Genomic DNA, 22,480 nt, shown 5'->3' on the forward strand with positions numbered 1-22,480 from the left:
TTAATGTAGTTTTATAGCAGCTGTGAGTTGAGAATAAAGGTTAAGTGCTTACCCTAAGACCATGCCCAGTTCCTTCACATGGACTCTTGTCTGGCCCTTCAAATACTCAGCAAGCATCTTACTCTTAAAGTAGATTTCCTGCAGACGGTCCTCAAGGTGCATTATACACTGACGAGGCGAGGAGAGAGAAACATGGCTGGTTAAGCACAAGAATCAAGGTGGTGACTACAGACAAATAATCAGTGGAAACAGCCTCTTAAACAGCTCTGAAACTTGTTCCCCCTGTACAAACATTACAGCGGAAAGACTGAGAAATGTCACGTACAAAGTTGGGTGAGAGGTTGAGTTTGTAGAGCTGGTGAGTGGACTGCAATAAGCTGGAAACCAGGCTGGACACCAGGACTTCCTTCCCCAGCTTGTTGACGTCTGTGGCTCGTCTTTGACTGCTGGCCACCTGCACTGTCCACTTGTCGGTGTCTGCTATAATGCAGACGGCCTCTGCTATGGGCTCATCCAAAACTGGATGCTGCAGAGGCGAGAATAGTCATTTAAACCGGTGAAACAATATTGTATGCCTGAAACTCAAGAAATAAAATTCTGTTCCTTAGATAAATAAGGTTATTAAATTATTAACCTAATAGTCAATACTTAAATAAATTTAGAATTAAAAAGGCACATCTCAGTAAAGAACAGGTCCAAACACTTCAGACTTTACCTGAACAGCATGGGTCAATTCGGCCATCAGGCTCTGCCGGAGCTTCTCGTCGCTGGGCATCCCATGCAATACAAAGTCTGGCACATAGGTGGGGCAGTAGCCTCCAAACAGAGACCGGCCGAAATTGGCAATTGTTGGCTTTGAGTAGTTCTCCACCAACTTTGACCTAAAATCAAACACAAGATTTTTTTCTTTTTGTTTGGTTTTGCTTTCAAATGATGTGGATATAAGTATTCATAACAGCACTTCATACCAGAGCTCATAGTCTGTGAACAGGAAGAGAAGTGTGTCTATTAAATGGATGAATGAATGAATGAATAAATGAATGAATGAATGTGTCTTCTACTCACCCTGGGAATGGCACCAGCACTTCCTCCTGCCAGTCCTCTGTCTCCTCACTCTCACTGTCCCCAAGTGCGCTGTCTGAGCTCTCATTGCGGGGTATCTCCCAGTCATTGACCGGCACTGTTTTGCGCTTTTGGTCCTCTTTGCTGCTGCTTCCGTCCTGAAGGATGGGGACTGACAACAGAAGACCTTTGTCCTGCTCAGCAGAACAGCCCCTGCAGCAGCAAGTGTCAGAGGAATCTGTAGACCCACACCTGCACCTCCTCTGGACATCCAACAAAGTGTCTCCCTTCCTTCTGGACCCTGCCTCTCCACTATCTGAACCTAAACAGAGACCCAAACCCTGACTCCTGACTGCACCCTGAAAACTGTGACCGCCAAAGTCACCAGGCCGGCGGACTCCCGAGGGGTCCAGCAAGTCTTTGTGCATACTGTCCGTGGAGCTGGGCTCCTGTCGTTTGGCGACATCGTCTATAGTCCTAGTCTCCACAGGGTTCTCCAGGCTGAAATACTCATCAAAATCGTCCATACAGTTTGGGCTCCACTGGGGCATCTTGCTGGACACCCGCTGCAGGGCTGGAGCCGCCTTGGTCTGTTTGGTTTGGTCCTCTGGTGCACTGGTGTTGCTGGTCTTTGAATCTGCTCCTCTCGGCAGCTGCTGCAGTTGCTGTTGATAATGTTGCCCTTGATGTTGCTGCTGATGCAGAAGCAGCTGCTGCTGAAGCGGATGTTTGTCCTTGAGGTGTTTCTTGTGCTTTTTGATTTCCTCCTCCACCTTCCTCCTGCGGCTCTCTGTGTCCGACTCAGGAGACATGGAGTCTCCGATGAGGAAAGTGACTTTTGTTGCCGGCTCCCCCTCCTCTGTTAAAGTCAAAGTCATGGGCCCTGTGATTCCTGGCATCACTGGTACTGGCACTGCAGCTGCCACATTCTTATCTGGGGGCTTCTTCTCTAGAGGGATCCCCAAAGGCCGAGGAGCCAGCACTGTGGTGGGCTGATTCCCCATGCCTGCAACCACCCCAGCGTCTGCCCCAGAGGTTTTACCCTCTGTGGTGACAGAAGTCGGGGACGGATTTAATGCATGGGTTGTGGCTATGGATGGGACAATGAGTTTCAGGTCCCCCTTGGTCTCTGTATCCAGCACACAGACCTGCTCCCTGGGAGAGGCCGAGCCAATAGGCAGCACCGTCTCCAATCGGGCCTCTGTAGTCAGAGGGCTGCTAGACTCCCTGCGCAGCTCCCCAGGTGCAGCTGCTTCTGCAGTCCTGATAACGGGGTTGTTGTGTTCCGGCTGCAGCACGCTGCTCCTGGACCCTTGACTTTCACTGCTGTCCTCCTCATCTTCCTCATCCTCCTCATCTTCCTCTTTCGGCGTGTCCCCAGCACCGTGCTCCACCTCTGTGTCCGTGTATGTGCTGCTCTGGAGGCTGTTGTCTGAACGGTAGCTGCTGTCCTCTGCCTCAGTCTGTCGGCCGTGGGCCCCTTGGGACAAGTAGTCCCCGCTGGGTTTATGGACGGTAACCAGGACATAGTCCGACTCCTCCACCTCTCCTTTCCTTAGGGAGGTGGTGATGAGGGAGCCAGGCATCACAATGGCCTCATCCTCAGCGCTGTCCAGCATGTGGGTCTCCAGCAGCTCAGAGCAGCGGATGAAGTAGGTGAGGACATAGAGGAGTCTCTGGACCAGCTCCTGTCTGCGGCCGACTACCACTGTCCTCGACAGCCGCACCGGTGACCCAATGGAGCCGTACAGGTCGCCTAAACACAGCGATGAAAGAGAAAACCCATTAGCATCTCTGAACAGACTGCTAAGTCTCAAAGTTGAATACAAAGTTGTGACAGAGAGAAAAATCACACAACTCTTCAAGTTAAGACTATAACATCCAAAGATTTTTTGTCAATATCATTCTCCTTTATTTCTTCTTTACCTCCATTCTTCCATCTTTTTTTCATATGACACGTCAATGCTCTGCTTTGCAGTTCTCAGCTACAACACTAGGTGTCACCATGAACTCACTTTCTACACGTTTCTGATGTCACTTGAGATGAAAGTGAGGATTACTCAACATACTCTTTAAGATGTCTGTGTATTTATAGGACATAATTACTTGTTATATGTGCCCATAAATCCACATTCAAATATCAGAAAACTTTTTTCACAGAAATGCATCTTACGGGTTTCCAATGATGCAACGTGCTGCACTGGGCTACAACTATATGTGTTCACTCAGCCAACCAGCCAAACCGGGGAAAACACTAGGAGTTTAACAGCACATATGTGGAAAGTGTCCAATTGTTGTCCAACTAGCATACTGTTATTGTAGCTGCAGTATTATTATATTTTAATATTTATCACACCTGAAATCTTTAGTATGAAATGCTGCTGTGGAGAGGAGTTAAACTTGACTACAGGAATTGCATTGCACTTATGAAACTGATCAAAAACAGCTACATGCAGATTGAAGGTGGTCTCGTTCTAACTTGTCTTTGTGCTGTAATGACAGGATGCGTTCACGCTTCAGCTGGGATGAAGACCAAACGCAGGTGTTTCATTTGACTCTCCAGGCACTTTGACAGAAAACAAAGGTATGTCTAACTCACTGTGTGTGTGTGTGTGTGTGTGTGTGTGTGTGTGTGTGTGTGTGTGTGTGTGTGTGTGTGTGTGTGTGTGTGTGTGTGTGTGTGTGTGTTTGAACTCTTCACCTAGCTGTGCCCAGAGCGGGTTGTAGGGGTGCGTCTTTGCCAGCATGTCGACGCTCTTGGAGGAGTGTTTTTCCAGGAAGATCTTGATTGGAGGCTGCCCATTGGGCATGACGGTGGGCACCCAGGCCAGATGATTGGTCAGGATGGCTGTCAATAACGCGGGAAGGAATCTGGAATATCAGACATGGGTTAGTCAGCAGAGACTAGAGAATCCAAAAATGGTTCCTAGCTGGCTGACCTTAGAAATGACAGTTTCCCTCATGACCCTGTTTGGTTAGGTCAAAAGTCGCCTCCCTTCACGGAAAACTCTGGTCAGAAGTTTTCTGACTGAACTAGATGCCGCGTACACATCCAGTGTTAGCAACACACATATGCAGATGTATGCAGATACACACATAAACACACACTGTAAGCATGATTCACTTCTCAGTTCTGACCACAAGTGTCTACTTCTCTTCCTGTCTCATGACTCAACGCTGTCATGGTATTCAAGCTTAACCACGTGCTAGAACAGAGATGTGACTGCAGCACTCATCAAATCCATCGGTCACGGGAACGCTGACGGGATTCCTCAGAAAAGACATGATGTGTACAGTAAGTTCAACGACAAGATGCTTCACTCACGAGTCAACATCCCACGGAACGAGACGCGTGGTAGAGTCATCCTAACTAAGGCTGGTGGAAAAAATGACTTTAACTCAGAAGCAGTGCTGATAAAGAAACACCAATGGTTGCCTGGGAGACATGGTTTCTATTCAGGGTTACTAACATTTAGAGGGCACGCAAGAATTTAGAGAACATGAGAAACTACACTGGGCTGTGTAGTACAGTACAGATATTTTAGAAAGTACACACTTTCTAATAGTATACCTCAGTCTTTTCCAATGAAAGACTGTGGGCAGCACCGTGATGTCATTTTACATGGTTGCTCAATTTTGAATTTCCACTCATCCTCTCTTCTTTTGACACTTCAGCCATATTGGCTACAGTTACTTACATTAAACAGACGGCGATTCTGTTTTTTCATTCGTTGCTGCTGCCAGAAACACATCGCACACCACTGTCATAGTTAACTTTATTCCTTGTTGTGTTCAGATTTTATTTAAATCCTTTAAGATCAACTCAATGTAATAATTCAGTTCAGTGTGCTGAACGTTACTTAAATCAACTGCACTGAATACGGGTGCTATGTTCAATAAAAGCTTTGCTACCAATTCATAAATGTACAATCAGCAGTGGTTTGACGTGGCTTTGTAACAGCAACAATAAGCAATTAGAGACTGGCAGGGATCTTCTCATTCACAGCTCCCTCTGAGGCAGACAAATGCAAAGAGGGTGAAACATTCACAGTGTGTGTGTGTGTGTGTGTGTGTGTGTGTGTGTGTGTGTGTGTGTGTGTGTGTGTGTGTGTGTGTGTGAGTGTGTGTGTGAGTAAGTGTAAGAAAGGGAGAGACAGACCACAGAATGTGTCTATGTGGGAGGCAGAATGAATAGTGTGAACCTGCATGTATTTCTCTGTTGATAGGCTCATCAGAAAGTACAAGGGAACAAAAATGTGGAAAATCGATGCATGTGCAACATTTTTGAATGCTGCTGTGCATGTCTTTCCCTCTTTATATGTGTGAGCTTAATTCCTGTCTGTCTTCTTAATGCTTTTCATTAAGAGAAGAACCATAGGGGTGAGCAGTCTGGTTTCCACAATAGGTGGGTTTGCTATGGCTAAACTGCTGAAAACCAATATGTGATACATGAAATATCTGTTTGACAAGACAATCTGATAACCTTTGCAATGATCCCCATGTGGCATGCAAGCTCTTAAACCCCTGCAACATTTTAAAGACTTCAGTGCCTGGTAGTGTACCAGGTTTGAGTACAAGCAGACACTCAACTGGTTCTTGGAGGCCTGCTCCATCAGCAGGGAGAGCTCCCTCATGAAGTGACCGCAGAGCTGGTTCTTCTCCGACGCTCCAGACATCATAGTCAACCAGACGGGCTCAGCCACGCGGGGCATGGTGTAGAGGTCGCAGATGGTCATCCTGGAGATGAGGTACGGCGAGGGAGGGAGGGATGAAAGAGGGGGAGGGCATGGACAGAGCGAATGAAAGAGAAGGAGGGAAGAAGAGAGAAAACAGACAGAGGGAGAACAGACGCGTTATTGTCTCTTGGGGTAAACAAAAGAGATCTCAGTTCACAGAGCTTCGCTGTCTGCGCTGAGGCCATGGGAGACCCTTGGTTGTGTGTGTGTGTGTGTGTTTGTAACAGTCTGACAAGCTTGCACGCACACACACACAACCCTGCCTCTCGCTCTGTACAGTTGTGTGTGCTTGTGTGTATATCTATCTGTATGTGGCTCAGTTGGGGCATTTGTCCATTGAGAAGGACTGGAGTTTCCATGGAACGTGGGGCGTGTTGGTGAGCATGTCTCGGCTGGGGGCCAAGCTTTGACACAGGGGCAGAGGGGAATCTCTGCAGCCTGAGGAATGTGGAGAATCAGGCGGTTTTTAGTCAGAGCTTAATTATGGACTGCAGCTGCTGGACTCTGGGTTTGAAAAGGCAAAAATGTAAAGATAATAAAAAAACAGCTGTCAGTTTTTATTAGAAGATCAGGCGTTTTGGATGGTTTTATCTGCTTGCTCTCATTTCTTGCAAACAGACGAACTGAATCCACATTACAAATGCAATCTTCAGTAAACACAGCTGATACAACAGCATAACCAGCTGACTTCAAGGCAAGGTGTAATGAACTATAATAAATAAATATTAATCACCAAATGAACATAATAAACTGTAATAAATTAACCAGCTGCTTTCTGCCCAGGTGATCTGTCACAAGACTTTGCAGGTCTGAATGGATAAGGAAGAAAATCTCTGTGCTGTTCTCCAAACTTGATTTAGTGTTGCTGGAAAATGTGAGCGATCTCAGATAGTAAACAAGGTTAATTCTGCAGCAAACTCACAACTGCTTTGACCGATAAAGAACCCGGTGACAGAGGAGATGCAGACAGGCTGCATGCTGAGAGAAAGCACAGGTGTCACACAGTGAAAATGACCTTCACGAGAACTCCGGGATTCCAGTCATCGAGCTATTTTAGGTTGGTGCATTTTTTCAAGGAAAACGGGAAGATCATGTGTAGTCTTCGTTGGTGTGTTTACACAAATGCATCATCTGGGTGTTAAAAGACGAACAGACGAAAAGACAGAAAGACGTTGTTTTCTGACTGAACTGTTGTGTGGTGTTAACATTAATAACTAACAGAATGACAGTTAGGAGGCATTCACTGTGGAAATGCACAAGGAGCCAATTCTGAGAAAACTGCTTGATTGACCGTCCTTGAATAACAACACGGTGTAAAAAACAGCTACCTGTGCTTCATGATGTAGAAACAAATCTTTAGTCTGATTAAATGATTCATTTCTGGCTGGCAAAAATGGCACTGCCTTGCTTTCTCACCTGCAATAAATTAATCATTCAACAAGAACAAGCCATTACAAGTGTACCAGTGCATACAAAACTAAAGAGAAACATAAACGCGGTACTGAGTGGCCATTGCAGGGTGAACCAGACGGACTTCATGTCACTCACCACACCCAAACATGTCTCTGACTCTCTTTACATCTCGCTGTCAGCAGGGCAGAGATGATTCATCATCTGTACAGCAGCAAATGAGCTAATAATGCTTTATTCATTCCTGTGTTATAAACGGGTTGACTTATATGTGACCTTTTAAAGCTCCTCTTGACCCCACCGTGACTGGTGTACATTCACTGGTTGAAATCCCCCAGTGGAGAGACGTCTGAGACCGAGCCAGCGCTAGATGAGCAGGAGATCTAGTCTCGTCCTCTCCGCAGCAGCTGTTCAGGTGAACTTTAAAGAGCTGGGCTGTGATGTGAAATTACACTGATCCGTCAGGTTGAAGAGCCAGATTTCAATTTCCTCACTATGGAGGGCAGCAATTCAAACCATCAGACCTCACCTATGGCTTTTGACTACTGTGAGCCTTGTATGAATTGTGAGTAATAGCTTCACAGTTATGGTTATTGACATATTGTAGTTCAAATTAGTAATCAATCAATCAATCAATGCATTTTTTAGCATTGGTTCATAACTCATAACAAACAACATTTGACTCTTCTTGAGTCAAAATAAATGTACCACTCATCATCAGATGTGTGGTCTAAAACTAAACTTTCTGCATTCTAAATTATCCAGGGTGGATTTTAAATCTTCAGTTTTTCACTGTTATTTCAGTTATCTTTGTGCCATTACAGGGCTCAGAAACCAACATGTTGGGCATGAATGTTGCATTAACAACTCTAGAGCTTCTACCAGGCTGCAGAACAGTCCACTGTTTGGTGGCTGCCATTTGGTGCTTCAAAGAAGGGTAAGTGCACTTTTTTATGTATGTGTGGTAAAATGGGAATTAGACTCCTGCCCCTGCTGTGTTAAGTGGTTTTGCCTCTCTCAGTAGTCCTGCTTTTACTCTGACTGCAGACCGTCAACATAACCCCAATATAGTCTGGTGTCACTTCTATGTACACATACCTCTGCTAAGTGCACAACTTATCTTTGCCCCACATGCTTGGGTATTTGTGCGTGCCCACCCTCCAACTACGTCAAAAGCAGCATGAAGCAAAGGCATTTCTTCCAGTTTCCTTCTGTAATGTTCCATGAAGTCAAAACCCCTTAATGGCAAAGGTGGCCACACTTATATTTAGCTGGTGTCTGAAGGTGAGATTTTACAGATATTTTGTTTGTCCTGAGCAATAGCGTTCCTCCTGCTGGCACTCACATATTATTTACTATTCTGGTGTTCGTGGCCAGTGTCTGAGGTAGATAGGGTTGCCACTCAGGAGGCTTGGGTTGCCGTGGCTGCCTGCCAACAGGCATATGACTGCAGCAATGACGGGAACCTCAGACAGGGAACTGCCCGCCAGTGCGTGTACTGCAAGTGAAAGTCGTGGTGGAGACAGGCATGCGTGCACACACACCACACATTGTGTGTTTTATGAGTACTAATATAGCACTGTCAAACAGTACTGACAAGTATGTCTCACCCATGCACACAAACACACTTTTGGAACCTAATCAGTACAAATTTATGATTGCATATTTCATGTCATCACAAATAATGATTAAATACAACAATAGGGTAGTTGTGGTACAGTGTTGAGAAGGAACTGCCACCTTCTTAAACTAACACAACCAAAGCCCTAGAGCAAGAACTCCCAGCATGCACTGCAGTGACAACGCAACATCTATGGTTTGCTCAAGACAGGTAGGGAACAGCATGCTTCTCCTTTCTGTTACCCAACATATTTCAACTATGCTCACCAGGCTTAGTGTACAGACTGTTAGCATCACACTATCCTCACACATAAGCCTCAGCGAGTATTCATTAATTATTGATGGCCGTGACACTTCAGCAGCACATGGCATCAGTAACTGGAGCAGAATTACAGAATTCCTTCACCTCACCCCTGTTACCTTCAGATGCAAAAACTTCACCTTCTCACATGGACACACTAAATGCTCATTGACAGTCAGCGGTGGGATGTAACTACGTACATTTACTCAAGTACTGTGCTTAGGTACAAAATCATGTTCCTAAATAATCTCAATCTTCTACTTAAGAGAGGTTTGGAATGCAGGAGTTTTACTTGTCGTGAAGTTTTAATACAGCATGGCATTTATACATTTACTGAAGTAAAGGATCTGAATACTTCTTCCACCACTGCTGACGGTTATCATGGTGCCTATGTAAATACAATCCTTCCTCTTTCTGTCACTATAAAAATCAGCATTCAATCAATTGTTTAAACTTACGTAGACTTTGTGACAAAGGTGCATTTTACGATATGTTTATGGCAGTTATGTATCAATGAAATGTCAACACTGCCCTGTGAATGTAATAAATATGAAAATCAAACAATGTTCTCTTCTAAACTATGTTGATGGATAAGATACTTCTTTTGCCTGCAAGTCACATCAGCTGGAGAATATCAGCAAAAACACTTTACTGCCTGCTTGATATACTTTTTGGAAGAGAAACTCTAAATGATGCTTGGTAATCTGCTGGCTTAAACTACACCTGGAATGCAAGGCATGAGCAAAATACTTCTCAGCTCATTAAAGCTGCCCAAATGTTAGTGCCATAACATGAATAACACAGGATAGGTATGGGGACTTGGTGACCTACTTTGAGGACCATTAAGAGTTTGCTACTGGTGTATGTAACTGTAATTCAACAAGACTAAGCCTTGAACAAAATGTTAAGCACTTTAAGATATGGGTGAACTTCATGTGAGGACTTAAAATGGAAAATTTGTGATGTGAAAAGTTGTTACTCGGGGAGAAATCCTATCTGAAGTTGTATTTCTGACCTACTTTGGAAAAAGTCAAAACAAAAGTTAAAAGAAGAAATTATTTGGAAGTTGTGTCTTTCCTCTACAGTTTGAAATAAGCTTTGTTTCATGCTGGTCTTTCCTCCTTCCTTCCCCTGTGCAGCAGCTACTTACCCTCCTCCTCCTGCCTTTCCTGCATCCTATCCTGCCTACATTCCCTCACTACCAGGAAACAAAATCCTGTAAACCACACAGGTTGCAAATGTCTCATGATGTGTAGTGAGGATTGATATGGACAGAATGAGGAAGAAATGCTGCAGAGCATGCTCTTGTGTCACATTTCATGGTGCAGAGACCTATAATGTAAATACCAGATTCATCTTTTAAGTATAGCATCTCCTGGAAACAGATTTTTAAATGTCACATTTTTCCTTAGTCACCATGATGTAGAGACCTTGCTATGTACCCAGGGAAAGAATGAGTGTTTGGCAACAGTACACAGAAACTGAGTAACACTGCGATGTTGGCTGAAGCTGTGTGTTTGAGAGTTTGCTGATAAACATGCAGTAAAAAGACAGTGAACATTCTGGCTTAAGAAAATGGTCAGTGATTGTGTTTGACTGTGTTCGTTCCATGGAAATCATACTGTTCTAATTTACGTTATACTGCTGAATCCTCATATTGTATTGCAGCATGATCTCAGTCATAAAATCATAAAGTTATAAAGCATGTGCTGTCCCCCTGTTGTAGTGATAACGACTCCAAAAAGTCAGCTATGTAATAAATGTGTTCATGACAAGTTCAGCCATGTGAGAAATAAGAAAAACACAAATCATCAAGATTACTGTCTGCGCCATAGTGAGTAAACGTGAGTTGTTGCCCAACCTGAACTCGTTGAGTCCATCCACCATTCGGCTGTAAGCCAAGGCCCTCTGGCTGGCATCAGCTGACCGCCGACTCATCTTCATGGCCTTGAGAGTGACACAACACAAATGTACTTGAGATATTTGGCACTTAAGCTGACAAACAAAGTTACAGGAAAGGTGGAGCAAGGAATTTGTGAGGGAGAAAAGAGCAAGGGGGGCAGAAGGGAAGATGGAGGGTAAAGCTGGAAGCCGTCCAGGGCTTTGCCAAAAACAGACACCAGTAAACAGAACCACAGATATACAAGGTATGACCATTGACCGGTCAATTTGACAGCAACTCTGCTCATTACAACAGCAAAGGGTGTACGGTTTGCATTTGGGACTATTCATATGTCACTACTACATGGATTTCACTGACAGGCTTAACTCCACAGTGTCAATCAGGGAGGTGATCAAGAAAACAAATGCAGGAAAAACATTAAGGGAAACAAACTTCTCACACATCAAAACAGTTCAACTCTTGGCAATTACAACACGTAGGTGGTCTATAATCACAATAAAACACAGTAATTCACCTGTTCGATGGCGCTCTTCAGTTTGTTCATGTGGCTTTCAAAGAGAGGGAAGTGGGAGAAAAAGAAATCCTGGAAGCGGTTGTTCTCCTCAGGGTTGGGGGACAGCATGAAGATGACCCCGATGGCAATCTTCTTCTTCCGAGCCACGCCAAGGCTGGGCCCGCTGCTTTCGTCAGACATGTTGAAGCTCTCCTCGACTGACCTGATCAGGACAGGGCGCACAGAGAGTCAGTTTCAGAGCAGAGGCAGACTGACACAACTTCCAAAGGCTGAAATGTGCGTGCAGCTGCTCACACTTCCAAGTATTTACTTCAATCTGAATCCTAGTACTTCTGCCCATGAAGATCAATAAAGCTTGCTTAGATTTCAAAGGTAAATATTCTACATTCAGCAAACATTTTAACCGTTTCAGCAGTTAAGATACTTAGGTACATGTGTTAAGCAAAGGAAACATATAAAAAGATTTTTAATCCGAGCCTTTTTTACTGTTGCAGCTGGTAAACAATATGCTTTGGTGCTGCTGAACTGGAGCGCCTGGAAGATTAGAGCGCTCAGAAGCTGACAGCTGCATTTACAGTGACAGGCCAACACAGCATCCTGTCTAGTCGCAGCACTGCGAGTGTGTTTGTGAGTGCAGTTATTAGTGCATAGCAGCAGTGTGTGTCATTTTCCCAGCTGCCTGCTGTATTCTGAGGAAGTCCTTGCAGGATAAACTTTACAAAAGCCTGACAGAGGCCCTGAGCAGGGAAGACAAATGGAGGGGGGTTACCGAGTGGGAGAGGCTCTGTTAAGTGTGTGTTTGGAAAGTTGTGCAGAAAAGACAATAAATCTCTCCCAACCATCACTTTAACTACTCTTAGCGTGTGCGTGAGAGATGTGACATTCTGTAGTTGTTCTTTAGTGCATGTCCAATCAGTATGTGCAAGCATTTTTATTTGTAAGCAGAATCATCAGTGTAAAATGCACTTGAACAGGTGTGCATGCATGTATGATTTTATGCGGCTCACCATCGGGGGAAGACGCCGTTTTCCAGGCTGGTGGTTTGGCTGCGGAGCCATCTGCGCTGGTAGCTGGATGCACAGCTGCTGGTTAGGGAGGAGCCAGGCGACGGGAAGGGAGTGATCAGCAGACTGCTCAGAGAAGCTAAAGGGACCGACGGAGGGATGGAGAGAGGGATGGGAGGTGCACACAGAAGAGGAGTACAGAGTGCAAGGATGAAGAGGAGGAGAACACGAGTGAACAGGGAACAGATGGAGGGAATGGTGGGTGACAGAAGAGAAGGACAAGAGTGAGTCAGACAACAAGTGCACAGGGTCACTCATTCTGAATGACACTTCGTACACACACGTACACACTCTACCACACACAGCTAAACAGAAATCTAGAGGACAATAACTGTTCTTACTAAGACAAAGAACTTGAAAAGGCCAAACAAATACAGCACACAAAACACAAACACACATCCAAAACACAATCACCCCTCTTTCCCTTCTCCTAAATCACACTCTGGATAGATTTCAAATGAGACCTAATGTCAGCTAGCCTGCTAACAGTCACATGCTGCAGTTGTTGAACAACCTGGCTTTACACCAGGCTGGCATGATAATGACAATCTACCCCCCCCCCCCCCCCCCCACACACACACACACACAAAATACAAGGTCTGATCACAAGGTTATTTACGGCCCAGGCAGCAGGGCTCTGATCGATGGTCACATGAGCCATTTAGATGCTGTGTGATCTTGTGTGTGTGTGTATCTGATGAGATAAAGAGAGATAAAGTTCACGAGGTGAGTGAATGAGAGTGTGTATAAAGGCAAAACTGGAGAGCTGTAGACATAGCAGAAGAGCTACGGTTAAAGACGAGAGGTTTTTGTCACAGAAGGATGTGTGTGTTTTTGCATGTCAGACTCAGATAAAGAGCTCTCCAGCCCAACTGCAGCGGGGAGGAGGGGAGAGGGGAGATGAGAGGACGAGGCTTGAATTAGAAGCTCATTTACTAGTAGCAGGTTTTGAGAGCTTCTATATTTAATCCTCTGCATGTGACCCGGGTTTGAGCAGAAAGCACAATTCCCGTCATACCAGTCATGCCAGTGAGACATGGTGGTGTTTGCAGAGGGGGTCGGGGATAGAGCAGGGGGGTAGGCAGGGGTCAGTTTCCATTGCACAAGGTTTTCCAAACCCTAGAGTCCCTGTAAACACTGTCTTCCGCCCCTGCATCATCTTCTTTTTTTCTGGTTTTAGGACAAAATGCTTCAGACTTTTCATTGGAGAAAGGTATGTTGTCCCTCTTAGACTGCACCTCTCACCTTTCTCCACACACGCACACCCAAATCCGCTGTGAGAGGGTGAACCTATGGGTCATTTTAATGAATGGAAAACTGCGTGCATGTGCGTCTGCATACCACATGAGTGAAGTCGCAGCTGAGGCACCACCGGTTAAAGTAACCACAGCTTGTATAACTGTTCACTCTTGACCTTGAACAGTGAAGTTAAAGCAGGTCATTCATTGTGACCCAGGAAGTGCTCTGTTAGCTGCATCACTCTGGGCAGCCGGGATGACGAAAGCCAGAGAAAAAGAGAAAAACATATGTGGCATGTGTTTGAGGTGAAAAGGAGGACACACAAAAAACACTCTGAAGTGTAACAGTCCAATACACTTGATCTTCTCTATTCCTTAACCCCTGTGGTCTTGACAAAAATAAATGTGAACCCAATTCAAAGCTCAGGTGTGGGCTGAAAGCTGCGTTGAGTGTAGGTCAATCCAGGCTTTTGCTCGTAGTCTCATTAACCTACCTGACCTGGCGATGCCGCTGTCCCTCTCATCGTAAAGCCCTCGGCCAGGCATGTCCATGGGGTGACTGTGGCCTGAAGGAAGGGAGGAGGGAGACGGAGAGAGAAAGTGAAGGGGTGGGTTTAGGGTAAAGGAAAGGGGATTAGAGAGAAGGCAGTGGGAGGTCAAAGGCAGATGGGTGAATAAGAAACAGAACAGAGAGAAAGAAGAAAATCAAGGGGAAAAGAGTGAGTTAGATGAAGAGAACGAGAGAGGGAAAAAAGAGGGACAACAGACAAAAACAACCTGTCAGAAAATGTGATGGGCAAAATGGAGCACACGGCACGCTGAGGATGCTCTTATCACCACACAGTCAGAGCCTTGTAGTGTTCTTTTACTCCACAAACAAATACAGCGGCTGCTACTTCATGTCTGCGCTACCATAAGAAAGTCTCAATTTGCCTCCAAAGAAGTGCAATTATTCTTTATATTACATACTTGCAGGGCTTGCAACCAGGAAAAGGAGTTGTTCTTGTTCTACCCAATAACTACTTCACTGTGTGCAATGGTTCGCAAAGTTTATACAGCAATGACTAGGTTGAAACTTCTTGAAATGGCTGTTTAATGTCGCAGCAAAAAGGCCTGGTGGCTTATTCAAAGCAACTGTACCACATTAGACTATAAACCACACAGCTCCCACATGTGAGGTTGCCACAATAAAAGCTCCAAACACTAATTTCCGCTGTGAAACGGCTGTTACTGATTGATTCTCATGCTGTGAGTGCACCCTTTGTTTTGTAACTCCAAAAAACAGGAAGTGTAGCAAAAACACATCAAAAAGCACTCCTGTTATACTGTGTAATAGGCTGTCGCTCACTGACTCGTTCTCTGTCACTACAGCATTGATGTAACTTTATACAACAGACTACATAATGAGGATGTCACCGAGGCTGTTTGCTCGTTCTCAAACGTCCTTCTCGTCGACACTTTGGGGCAAAATTGCATAAATGTCAATACCTCTCACAGCAGAGAGGCTCCAGTGTGCAGTTGAGATGATTAACGAGTCAACATGAGCTTTTGTTTTGCGAAGCGACTTGAGTGTTTGGTGTGTGTGTGTGTGTGTGTGTGTGTGTGTGTATGAATGCTGCTGTGGCACACTGCTTTATGATCATACCAACACTGCATAACTGACAGAGCACACACCATGCCAACCTCAGGCTGCCCTCAAGAGGATTGTGGGTCAGCAGCCTGGTGCCGAGAGAGGGTTTTTTTTTTTTTTTTTTCTTTCTAAAACTCACATCACTTCACTACAGTAATGGCACGAGATCTTACCCACCCCCACGATAGAGAGGGGTGGAGAAATAATCCCTCAATACCTCTGACAAAGGGACTCTCTGATCGGCCTGACAAAATGACTGATAGGAATTTGAGTTTAGTGTACTGCGGTTAATATTCTATTGCTGCACTCAGTCAGAGCTGTCAGGCAAACACTTGCACTGAAGACTTTGTGTAGCTATATGGATTGTTCTGTCTAGTAAAGGGGCACAAGGGTACTTACTCTTCCTGCTAGAAAACACCAAGCTGATCAAAAAGCTCATCAGGAGAGAATTCAGCTCATTTATTTTCAGTGATGATACATGGGCAATGTGGCGGGTGTTATTAGCGTTTGTCACTGGTGGTGATAGATGTCTGACGAGTAACTGCTGTGCCCACCTATACTATGCATAGTATTTTAGGAGGTGGAACTGTGGCTGAAATATTACTGGTTTCAATACCTAGACAGCAGATAAAGTAGAATTACTTGTTGCTTTCCTACAACAGCTACTACCAAGGTGCCCTTGAACAAAGCATTTCACTACCAGCAGCTCAGCAGCCACAGCAGACTGTGTAACACTGTGCAACTGTATGGATGTGACTGAGGTGTAAATGCCTGCTCAGGTAATTTCCACTGGATCATTAAAAGGTTTACAGGGAAGAAAAACAAAAGCTTTTGATACAACAGTCTGCTAAATACTGAAGATGTTGTCATAGTTGCTTAAAATGCACATAAAGCCTAAATTCATTGCCCAAGTATCACGGTCACTGTCAAAGACAAGTTAGTGAAAGTTTGTGAGTGAAGAAAACAAAGAGAACAAGCAGAAGGAGCTACAAAACCTTAACTAGCCACCGACACCAATGAGAATCCATGCACACCATTTCTGCGTGCATGATACACCTGCAGGCCTGGGTCAGATAGTACTGGCAGACAGATTTAATGATTGGTTTGAGAAAACTTCATGTCTGACGAGGGAGGTTTTATTCAACGCTGCCATTAGCAAAACAGAATGTGTTTGAAGCCATACATATCCCTCTTTGATTCACCAAGTGGCAGTTTACGTTAGGTGCACATGTAACTCATTTAATGCTGGTAAAAGTCCTCCATTTTCACAGTTGTTTGGTGCCGCCTGGATTTGAATCCACACGTTTTCACCTGCCCAAATGAACTAATTTAAGTGAAGACATCTTCTTGTTTTTGAAGAGGAACATACCAAACATGTCTGGCAGGAACCACCTTAAAGACTTGTTCCTGTGGCCTTTATCTGACCCAAGTTATTTGCAGACGTGCTGTGATATTGCATGCTCTGACTACTGCTACCACTTCTAGTGCAAGAATCACCACACAGGCATGCAGCCGCTGAGAGCCAGGGCCTATACAACCACTACCACCGCATCTACAACCTACACACACGCATGCAACTGGCACGCATCAGTCACGGCCAGTTTTTAGCGCCAACCTGAAAAGAAAGATGCGCTCTTGATGAGGCGCAGAGGGCCCTGTTCAGAGAAGGCCCGTCGAGGGCTGCAGAGCTGAGAAAATCCTGCGCAGCACAAACAAAACATGGAAAAGAAGAAAGGGAAGAAGAGGGAAAAGAGACAAAAACATGAACCATGGTTAGTGAAGGAAAGCTGACTGCCTCCTGTTGTCCAATCAACTCAAACAACTGAGTTACAGGAGCGTTTCAGTCTGGAATGAAATACTGACCATCCTCTGGTCGGCCAGTCAGTCAGTCAGGCAAACAAAAAGGTTGGTATCACTCACAGAAAATACAGCTAATCAAATACATTATGACAGGATTTACATATCTGACGTGTACAAGTTGATCATTGTTGTCTTTTCTGTGAGGATGACAGAGAAAAATCCACAAAAGAACAGAATTTGCCAACAGTTCTTTATATTCTTCTTTCTACTGGGAGCGTGTCATTCGCCGTTTGTTTAACAAATGCACTCTATCGGAAAACCTGGTTTAAGAGTTTCCCCACGAGTAACATGTAGAATCGTTGTAAGTGTTTTATAGGACAACAGTTGGTTCTACTAATTTGCTGAGGAAAGCTTTGCTGTCAAGTCCAATTTTGAAAGTCCAACTGTTCACGAGGTTAGTGTAGGGCAGTAAGGGAGAGCTGTTGGCAGAGTCTATCCAGCCTGGTTTGTATTCAAACAGGTTAAATGTTAAAGGGTCAGAGAGAGAGAAGCTAAATCAGCTGCTTCCTCACAGTTCTACCAACGCGCTTCAACTAAACTAAAAGACTAAATTCAAGTTGCATTTAAATACTAACAATATTTCATACAGTCAAGTATTCCTCCAATTTGGTCGGGGTTATTCTCAAAGGGAATTATGAGCACTGACAGGTTCTGAGGTAAGACAAGAAACGAAATAAGATATGAATCTGTATGAAAAACACCATCTCACACACTTTCTACTTACAATGCGCAAGTGAACTAAAGGGAAACAGGAAGCGTGTCATTGGTGGTTTAAGAAGGTTTGGTGTGGCACTGGGTTTATGTGGTTACCTATGTTCCCTAAAAGACTGTTGGCCCCGGTGTTCTGATCAGGCCTTAGGGTGTTGCTGTCTGGTGCAATGAACTCCAAGCTGTCCTGCAACCTGCCCAAGACAGAAAAACAGGAACACAAGTTGATGATGGATGATTTTATCACATTTATACTGTACATATACTTTGTGCACATTTGGGAAAAAAACTAAACACAACAAAACAACTTAATGTGGACTGAGAGACATAGAGAAACAGAGACAGTCACAGAGACAGTGTCCCCGGTTAGCATGAATACAAGGAATATAGACCACAACTGAGACAGATGGAGAGGGGGAGACAGAAAGATGAGACGAGATCTGTATTTGTTGGCTTATGGAAGAAGGTACCATAAGAGCAGGTGTGTATGTGTGTGCTTACGTGTTGAGGCTGCCATACACACTGCCTCCCGTCCTGGCGGTGAAGACCTTACTCAGCATCAGCTGAGGTGGCGATCTGATATGACAATAGTGCAGGGACAAAGATCATCAGTATGTGTGCTCAACTAGTGTGCTTGTGCAGTTGTGTGTGTCTTTCACATCCAGCCACATTTGCCTCTTCTTCAATCTCATTTCACCACTTTTCTTTCTTGTTCCTCTTTTCTTTCCATTCAAAAAAATGGAAAAAACAATCCCAAAGCCCAGTAATAAAAGTCATGTAAAAACCAATGTTATTATTTCCCTTGCAGATGTTTCATTTCCTTAATAAATGTAAACTTCAGCTCATGGTCAAAGGATGTGTTTTGTTTTAAAGTTGGTATCAGCTATGAGGAAAAAGCCACTGATGCATCCTTGTTCTTTTTACCTGATTTGGTGGATTTTTAGCGTGGAACCTTTGTAGCTCATAGCCACAGAGCCGAACATCATTTCTCCCAGCATTACCACATCGGATGAACACCTTGAACCCTGGTGAGGAGAGGAGGACCACACATTTTTACTGCTGTTACACTTTAAAAGCAACACGCTGAATATTTTTGCTGCCCAACAAGGTCACTCCTACTGGAACCAGAAGTATACACAGGCTATTTACATGTGTATATGTGAGAGTAATGAGTGCATAACTGCGTATGCAGCTGTGAATGGATGGGTCAGCATATGCATAACTGCAGAGGAGTAAATATGCAAATTTTCAGATATGCGTTACCTGGAAGCGCAAGCCCTGCTCCTTTGTTTCCTTGGTTTCGGAGGTGCAGGAGGAGGAGCTGTCCAGGGAACTGCTGCTGCCTCCAGTTGGACGGAGCTGGCAGCATTTCCCAAACATCTTCACCTGGCCCTCGGTGCTCTACGTAGTAAGAACAAATGCCACATGCCATGAACATGGGCTCATTTGACTCTGCAGAATTTACATGTGAAAACAGTTCAACTTAATCATGAAAAAGCAACCGTTTTCACTGATTTGTTTGCAGCCATTACGGATATAAACAAGCTTAGGCAGCCTCTGAAAACATAAACAAGTGGTGGAGTACAAAGCATACTATCCACTTCCACAGTTTCATCAGTTAAGTCAAATGTTTTCCCTTAATACAGAGAAGCCTCCAAAAATGCTCTCCTTTTGCATTTAGCAGGAACGGCTAAACTTTTATAGTTACCTTTTGGTTATTTACTTCTAATACTCATAAATAAAACAACAAAGCAAAAGGAATGTGCACCAATTAATGCAACAAAAATGAGCTACATCGCTTTTGTGCACAGTTGCATGAAATCACCAAGACAGACAGACATTTATGTGTTTGCTTCTTAAAGGTTTCTGCCATTTATGTGGGAACCACCCATGTGCATGGGAACAGATAACAAAGTCAAGCGGATGGAGGAGGCATTTCAGTCATGGAGGGCTCTACTAACAAACATAATGAGAGAAACTGACAGCGAGCACACCAACATGCAAGTCAGATTTTCTGTCTAATTTCACCACAATTCCCCAATGTTTTAACAACCCCCAGAAGTTAAAAGTCACTGTCCCATATCAAGTGAACTTATTAATGGAAAAACATAAAAAGTTGTAGTAGTTGGATTGTTCAGGTCAAAAACCACAGAAACCTAACCCAGAGGCACTTGTGTAAACAGCAAACTAAAAGCAATGTGAGCTCAATCAGCCTGTGTCATGTGCCTTCTCAACTTGGCAGACTATTCAAGAGGAATGCATTTGGGAGGGCGGGGAGTGAAGGGGGAGGGTGTGTGTGTGTGTGTGTGTGTGTGTGTGTGTGTGTGTGTGTGTGTGTGTGTGTGTGTGTGTGTGTGTTTAGCTAGGCTCTGGTAATGGCTCACTTGAAACCACTGTTGCTGCCAATGTAAGAGAGGAAGAGAAAAGAAGGGAAAAATGAGAGGGACACAAAGAGAGAAACAGAACGAGACAAGAAGTAAAATAGCCAGAGGAGGAAGAATGATTGTTTGGCTTTATTCTGCTCTTTAAAGTCTATAACCAAACACTGGAGACATGTATGCAACTTTCTGTGTACATTTCTTTTTTTTTTATTTTCTGCCATTAATATGAGTGATTTTGTAGCGCATACACACACAAACTCATGCTAATGAAGCTACGCTGATTCTAAGCAAGCTTGTGTTTACATGGGTGTGTGTGTCCGCTGCAGTGCAATGTGAGGTGTGTACACAGAGGCCAGCAGCATGTGACTGCCAGTCATATGACTCTTTCGGGAACTCGTGATCGAGCAGCACTGCAATCACTCCCTCCCCCCCGCTCTCTCTCTCTGCCTCCTTCCCTTCCTCCACCACTCCAGTTTCATCCTTCTCTATCTCCTTTTTCTCTCCTTTATAATACATCTATTTCTTTCCTGGACCAGATTTGTCTTATTCTCCAGCTCTTGCTCTTTCCTTACATTTTATTCTTTCTCAACGCCCCCAACCAACCCCCTTCTTTTCTTCATTCTCAACTCCTTCTCACCCATCCCATGCCTCTCTGTCCATCTCTTTCTCTATTCCTCATTCCCTCTGACCCTCTGTGCTTTGCTTGTTCCTGCTGTTGATCTCTCTAAAATAAATTCCCCTGAGTTGACAGAAAAAAACAACAACAAAGAAAAAAAAACAACAAAAAACAGCCATCATGTGATAGAAGTCACACAGTGGCTGACAAAGCCCTAACGATGCAGAATGCACCAAAAATATTGACATCGGCCCAGCCAACATTCACTTACACCACACTGACTCCTTTCATTGCATTTCTCTATGCGTTACCTTGTAGTTTTTAAGAGCTCACTTCAGACAAATATTACTGTTCAAGACATCACGTACTATGTGGCACTAGTTCACTTCAAATACAGGGCTTCAGTAAATCCACATGTATGAGCTGAGAAAGTTGAACAGACAATGCAGTTTTCAATGTCAGGGGACAGCAGGAGTGTGTGTCTGTGTTTCTGCATGATGGCAAGGTCACAGACATGACAATGAGGCTGATGGACAGATAGACGTGAGAGGTGAGGGTGCAGACTGCAGCAGAAAAAAGGCAGCTAAAAGAAAGTTAAAGAAGCAGAATAGAAGGAGGCGGAAGAAGTGTCAGAGCAGAAAGGCAGGACAGGACAGGACAGGACAGGACAGGTGGGACAGGACGGTGTAGAGTGAGAAGCTTAAGAAACTGCAAGACATTACGAAGAAAGGTAGAGTACAGCAGGGAGAAAAGGGAACAAAAACAAAGAGAGAGGCTGAGTTAGACGGAGATTTACGCAGGTAAAGAGAGATTTAGGAAAACAGATAAAGCATAAATGAAGAGTTTTAGAGAGCTCTTAAGAGTGAAAGAGAGGATTAGAAATGAGTAGTGAGTACACATAAAGACGGACAGGTAAGATAAAGAAAGGTAGAGTGATTTAAAACAGATTACAGAGATAATGTAGGAAAGGCCAAGACAACAAGATTAACTTATGGGAGGACAATTTAGAGGGGGTGAGACCAGAGCAGGGACAGACAGAGAACGACAGACAGCGAGTGACACGACTGTCATGTGAGGATGAAAGAATGCTGCTTACACATGGGCTGTCAGCTGAGGCTATTATTATTGGAGATAAGAGCACCAGAACAAACCGGTCAGGGTCAGACAGGAACGCACAGCAGCGTTATGAAAATATTAAGCACCTTATTCAAAATTAAAAGGGGGAAAAGTCAGCTGATGGGGGAGGTATGGGAGAGGCCATACACCCAAGGCTGGTAGACAAAACACATAATTGATATGTTGAAAGGTTATTGTAGCACACACCCTGATAGTGACTGCTACGCTGTAGTAGAACACTTACTATCATCACATCTCACTGGCTGACATGGGTGTGTTCACAATTAACCAACACTGGGTCTCATGCGCTCACTGACTCAC

The 22,480-nt window shown here is 44.4% G+C and overlaps 2 protein-coding genes across 5 annotated transcripts in view; one reads left to right on the forward strand and one right to left on the reverse strand.

The window, feature by feature from the left end:
* irf1b (interferon regulatory factor 1b) overlaps positions 1-22,480 on the forward strand; it is a 181,563-nt gene that overhangs the window by 88,757 nt on the left and 70,326 nt on the right. The gene's annotated exons all lie outside the window — the stretch shown is intronic.
* Positions 1-22,480, reverse strand: part of fnip1 (folliculin interacting protein 1) — a 41,295-nt gene that overhangs the window by 3,252 nt on the left and 15,563 nt on the right. For 2 of the 3 annotated variants that reach the window (XM_070983562.1, XM_070983563.1), the window contains exons 3-17: positions 19,310-19,447; positions 18,971-19,071; positions 18,548-18,622; positions 18,149-18,240; positions 17,094-17,177; positions 14,343-14,414; positions 12,554-12,689; positions 11,547-11,748; positions 10,991-11,076; positions 5,653-5,799; positions 3,764-3,933; positions 1,066-2,818; positions 716-881; positions 326-526; positions 53-168 (exon numbers count right to left, since the gene is read on the reverse strand). In XM_070983562.1, the coding sequence (XP_070839663.1) occupies positions 53-168; positions 326-526; positions 716-881; positions 1,066-2,818; positions 3,764-3,933; positions 5,653-5,799; positions 10,991-11,076; positions 11,547-11,748; positions 12,554-12,689; positions 14,343-14,414; positions 17,094-17,177; positions 18,149-18,240; positions 18,548-18,622; positions 18,971-19,071; positions 19,310-19,447 (3,539 nt within the window). The remainder of the gene's footprint in view (positions 1-52; positions 169-325; positions 527-715; positions 882-1,065; positions 2,819-3,763; positions 3,934-5,652; positions 5,800-10,990; positions 11,077-11,546; positions 11,749-12,553; positions 12,690-14,342; positions 14,415-17,093; positions 17,178-18,148; positions 18,241-18,547; positions 18,623-18,970; positions 19,072-19,309; positions 19,448-22,480) is intronic. The other variant, XM_070983564.1, reaches the window with a different exon arrangement.

The sequence above is a fragment of the Chaetodon trifascialis genome, chromosome 16 (genome assembly GCF_039877785.1).
Source record: "Chaetodon trifascialis isolate fChaTrf1 chromosome 16, fChaTrf1.hap1, whole genome shotgun sequence".
Lineage (NCBI taxonomy): Eukaryota > Metazoa > Chordata > Actinopteri > Chaetodontiformes > Chaetodontidae > Chaetodon > Chaetodon trifascialis.